The sequence below is a fragment of the Dipteris shenzhenensis genome, chromosome 10, assembly GCF_047967505.1.
Source record: "Dipteris shenzhenensis isolate YYH24624 ecotype China chromosome 10, Dip_SZ_1.0, whole genome shotgun sequence".
Classification (NCBI taxonomy): Eukaryota; Viridiplantae; Streptophyta; class Polypodiopsida; order Gleicheniales; family Dipteridaceae; genus Dipteris; species Dipteris shenzhenensis.
Window position 1 is genome coordinate 37,795,068 of NC_141605.1, and position 5,373 is coordinate 37,800,440.

The following is a 5,373-nucleotide window of genomic DNA, read 5'->3' on the forward strand; positions in this document are numbered from 1 at the left end:
ATGGTATTTCGGCAGTGTGAACCGAGCCTTACGGAAGAGTAGAACTTCACCTTGAGAGTGTCCTCATCTGTATGTTTGCCCTGTTCTAACTCATGGGTTCACTCGTCTCTCATCTACGCTAGTATGAACCACGACACCCGGTGGCCATCCTGAAATGGTGGTGTGAACCGAGCCTTACTGAAAACTTCAAAGTCCTCATGAGTGTATGTTTGCCGGGGGTTCATCTGGTCTTCCCTAACACCACAAAGCTTCATCGTTAGGTCTCATTACTTAAGACTTCAGAGTCCTCATGAATGTATGTTTGCCCGGCTCCAACTCATGGGTTCATCTGGTCTTCCCTAACACCACAAAGCTTCATCTTTAGGTATCCTGCATTGTATCTCTCGCCTTGCTTTGGTCTAGTCCTTTTCTTTACGCAATGTCTCAGTGAAACCCAGAGCCATGGCCTTTCATATGCACAAGGCTTCCAAGGGAGCGAAAACAGGAAAGCTTGGACCTGGATTGTGCTTTGCCTCTGTGCTCGGATTGTTCCTCGTTTTGGGTTTTCTAGTCGAGTGGAATGAGTTGCTTTGCAAGCGTGGTGCAACCGATTACAATCGCAAGCAAGCCATCCGAACGGACTTCGGCGCCTTGGGCGCTCCTTTGTGTAGGTACCTTCCCCTTCATCCGATACCAGGTTTTGCGCTTCGAATCAGTCTTAAGTAGTTCCCATTTTTGCGAGCAATGTGCTTAAAATGTGTGTTTCCTCTTTTTGCGTTACGCAGGTCCAAAGACGGACGTTCAGTCAATTGGACCCGGGATGACCTGTTAACGGGTATTAAGGAGTTTTTACCGATTTATGAAACCCGTCCCATAAAGAACAATCGGTTTGGTATGGGTTTCGATCACTCTTTTGGACTCTGGTTTATCGCTCGATGGCTTCAGCCCGACCTGATGATAGAAAGTGGGGCTTTCAAGGGCCATTCTACTTGGGTATTACGACAGGCGATGCCTCAAAAACCGATTATTTCGTTAACGCCTCGGCATCCGGAGAAGTACCTACAGAAGGGGCCTGCATATGTGGACGGTAACTGCAAATACTATGCCGGCAAACACTTCATAGACTTTGGAAACATCCAGTGGCAGTCTGTGATGGAGGAATATGGCATCAAAGATTACTCCAAAGTTCTACTGTTTTTTGATGATCACCAAAATGAATTGAGGAGGTGCGATGGTTAACTCACTCTTCATGTGTTAGACTTGCGCGTAGGACTCAAGAACACCAAGGAGCGTGGAAGTATTAAACCAGCCAAAAGCATATAATCCAAGGCTACATTACTTCGGAAGGCAATACTTCAAAATAATTCTAGAATCTATTAGATTGGTTTAGCCAGAATACTCGGAGAGCGCAGGTGGCCTAGATATTCTGGTCTCTTCAGAGACATAGGATAAAACTCGAGGGATTGTAAGAGGCTTTTCTGTTCCTCTGCTCGGTAAACCGATCTAAGTTTACCGAGCAGCTCCACCAGACTGGGTTGTCTAGTTTAGTTGGGCTGACATTCTATTGACTCTGTCTACACGTAAAGATCTGGCTTCCAAGGCAAAGCTATTGTTCAAACTATTTTAATTCCAGTAGTAGGATTCTTATAGCTGAAGAAAAAAATGTAGTGGAAATTAAAGAGGGAGAAGGAGGAGGAAACGGGGGGGAGGGGGAGTTGTTGCGGGGCCGAGAGATGATGATAATGTTAACCTCGTTTGAAGGCCGAATATGGCCTTTGGGACCACACGCAGAACGTACATTTATAATGCTGATTGCTTTATCGTTTGTGCCACGTCTGTGAGACCCAAACATGCCTCTTCCTTGGAACTCTGTGTGTGTGTGTGTGTGTGTGTGAGAGAGAGAGAGAGAGAGAGAGAGAGAGAGAGAGAGAGCGCATGAGCTTACTTGGAATGTTTAATGAAGGTCAGATTCCAGCAGGCATTAAAGGCAGGCTTCCAACACTTAGTATTTGAGGACAATTATGATACGGGTACTGGTGATCATTATTCGCTTCGTCAGATTTGTGATCAGCCACACATAAAAGGTAGGTGGAATGTAAAAATTAGAATCTTTGTGTTTATGTCATTTGATCGAGATACACTGATTAAATGTATTCATGTGAAATAGGTGGTGGGCATAGTTGCTATAAAGACAGTGATGAGGCTCGGTTGAGGGCTGCTAGAAGAGACCTTTGGGAAAAGGCAGTTGATGTGGATGAGCTTTGTGGGCCTAGTGATGCCTGGTGGGGTGTGAAAGGTCAAATGAGGGATAACTTTAACCACAGTTTTGTGCAGATCTCTCAAAGACAGCATTTTGAGAATGCCAAGTTAGTGGAGTCGGTATTGGATCTGTATTGGGAATTGCCCCCTATAGCCGGCCCAACATTGACTCACCAGGTCAGGTATGATCCTGCACGGACAACCAATCCTATTGTTGGAGATGATGAAGAAATGCTATTTCTGCAGCTGGGGTTGAATCGCTTACATCAAGAACTATTTAACGGCTACACACAAATGGTTTATTTAAAAGTTTCTCAGTAATGTGGAACCCCTCTTTTTTTGTGTGTGCTACTGTAGATGTGACATAGCTTACAGCTGTGACAACTCTCCATATGATATCAGTCCCATTAGATTTCGTTACAGTATAAACAAGTTCTTGAGTTGGAGCTGTGGTACATCATTGATTGTTTTACTTGACCCGAACAGGTGAGACAAGGATTGCTCTGTTAGAGAGTCCGAGGGAAAGATATCTTTTGGAGTATTACTGTAAGTGTGCATTGAGTTACTGTAACATTTGAAGGTCTATTTCAAATCCTTTGGTGCGACTTTGCTTAATTAGATAGAGTGACATGTCTGGACTATGTTTCAACAATATCTCTAGAAGCCTGCACTGCCTTTTAGAAGAGAAGCCTGCCTCCTGTGAGAATTCTGGACTTCTCTTGTCAGGTTAGATAGATGTAAATCAAACGACTGTCTTGAAGCATCTCCCTGGCCTGCCTCCTGTGAGAATTCTGGACTTCTCCTGTCTGTACTATAGGAAGTGAGGGCTGATTTGTGAGTGTGCCCACCCAAGGATAGCTGTAGTTTCTCCCTGTGAAATGTGACAGTAGTTGGGGGGACTGTGCCAGGGCATTTAGAAAGGATATGTAGGCATAGTTATGTTAGAGTTTGGCATCTCCTGATGTGTATACAGTATGAGTGAGGTTTTCTTTGTGGGTGTGCCCGCCCAGTGAGAGGATAGATTGGTGTAGAATAGGAGGGGGATGGGCATTACCAAGGCAACTGTCTGACCAGGGTACCACACAGGTTCCTGAGGTTCGGGCTGTTTTGGGGTGCCTGAGGGGTCCATCTGTCTCGTTATCAGGATGCCCCAAGATCCACTAGGACGGTGCTGGTTTGGGGGCCAACTGACCTGGTTTGGTTACCCGACCAAGCTTATAGTAGGAGAACCTTTCTGGTGTTGTATCTTGTCCAGTTTGTGGACGGATGGAATTACAAAGTGTTGCTTCTATATTTGTCTCTAAGCACAGTCTATTTGCTAGTTTGCACACACTTATGGTTTTGAAGTACACACACTTGATGAAGCTTGATTCCATACTGAAACACGTCCGCGTGTAATTCCTAGGCTAACTATCAGTCTTCTGCTGGGCGATACCCTCTGGTGGGATTTCAATTCTCTAAGAGATGCTTGATCCGATTTACAATATAGTAGCCTTGATCCATGGTCAAGATTTGCATATAAATTCCGTGTGTAAGGATAACCTCAAATCTTGCTAGGAGATAAATGTAAGGTTATGAAATCATACATGTAACATTTCCTTCCACTTCTTTAGGTGTCAATTATGCTTGATTGAGAAGGAGAACTTGTGGGATTTGTCAATGGGTTTTTTTTTCCGATGCACTGTAATTTCAACAAAGCAACATCAAGAGATATAGATGATTCTTCAATTGCAAGTACTCTTGTTTCCAACTTTACACTTCATGTAGGAATGAGAACTATAGATAAACCTTCATTTACATATTTGCTATTCATATGAAATGCAAGACAAGGAATGCTCAAGGGAAGACATATTAAATGAGATAGGACTTTGTGGTGGACCTAGCCATGTCGAGCCACGCAAGACCAAAAGTTAAGGCTCTTACCCTTTCCCTCCTTTTGCCCGACTATCGAGTCTCAACAATGAGTTCCCACCATGTTCAAATCATAAAAGGTCCAAAGCTATCGAGAAAGGTAGGTAAATGACTTACTAAAATATCAGCTAAATTGGAGAACATGATCTTCTTTGATACCAACTAGCCTCCTTTAAATGAAGCACAAGGAAAACTCGATATTAGTTTGAGGGATGAATAACATACTTCGATCAATTGCTGAATAAATAGAAAAATGGCATGATGTACTAAAATTCACAAATGCCAATCACGAAACAAAGCTTCTTGATTACACACAGATATCAAGTGCATAAATCTTGTTCAATCCTTGTCGAACCATTACAACACCACTTCGGCTATGACATTAAGAGATGATGTGGATCCTCCATGTATTGAATGTGTGCTTCAGTGGGATCGTTGTGCTCATTGCCATTGTTTTCGAACTCGCCTTGCAAGGTGTGATTACTTCAACTCCCTTGTAGCATGCAACACCTTGAGTTTGCTTTGCTACTCACTCAATGACTTTGATTAATAGTCCCAAACATCATTGTGCCATCAAACGCTCGACTTGTAGAGTTTCGACTTGCAATGTGTGTAAGTGACTACTTCAATGCCCTAACTACCTAAATTCACTTTGCTTAGTTAGTCTCGGACTAACTTCTTTAGTGCTTGAGTGTACGCAAGTGCTCGTGCAATTGAATGTATGGACTATCAAACATTCGTGGCTATACATAGAGTGAGCTCTCTCCCTTGACAACCTTGAAGGGTGCTACAGTTTTGCCAGACCTTGAATGCTATCAAAGTTTGTTGAGTGGTTCTCCCCTAACTCTCATTTGAAATAGTTAGCCTTCAGCGGATCATGATTTGTCACCATGACTACCAATAGGTCAACTTGTGTTTTAATCCTAGTCGTGAGTCTTGCCTATGAGAAAAAAGTTTAAAAATTCTATGCATCCACTCGACTTGAGTTTGTATCGTTTAAATCCTATTCAATGAACACAGTCAATTGATGATGTGGCAATAATTGCCAATCAAATTTGGTTTGATGATGTGGCTGTAATTGTTGATCCAGCCTTGTTAAATGCATCGCAAATGTTTGATGCTAGATGATCTCTAAGAGTTCCGCTCATTGACAGAATATGGGCATGTGCCAAAGAATCAAATGAGATGCTCGAGATAGCAAATGTCTATGGCATTTTCTTTCAT

At 43.0% G+C, this 5,373-nt stretch overlaps 1 protein-coding gene across 2 annotated transcripts; it reads left to right on the top strand.

Moving 5' to 3' along the window:
• The first annotated feature begins 217 nt into the window (after nucleotides 1-217).
• Nucleotides 218-2,837, top strand: LOC147897770 (uncharacterized). Of its 2 annotated transcripts, XM_087380474.1 has the most exons (5): nucleotides 218-650; nucleotides 765-1,205; nucleotides 1,948-2,063; nucleotides 2,147-2,420; nucleotides 2,725-2,837. In XM_087380474.1, the coding sequence occupies exons 1-5, from the start codon at nucleotides 442-444 to the stop codon at nucleotides 2,726-2,728; spliced, it is 1,044 nt and encodes a 347-aa protein (XP_087236600.1). In that variant the 5' UTR covers nucleotides 218-441; the 3' UTR covers nucleotides 2,729-2,837. The 2 variants fall into 2 exon arrangements, with proteins under 2 accessions (XP_087236600.1, XP_087236599.1); XM_087380473.1 differs by lacking the exon at nucleotides 2,725-2,837 and having other exon boundaries at nucleotides 2,147-2,718.
• The last annotated feature ends 2,536 nt before the right edge of the window (nucleotides 2,838-5,373 follow it).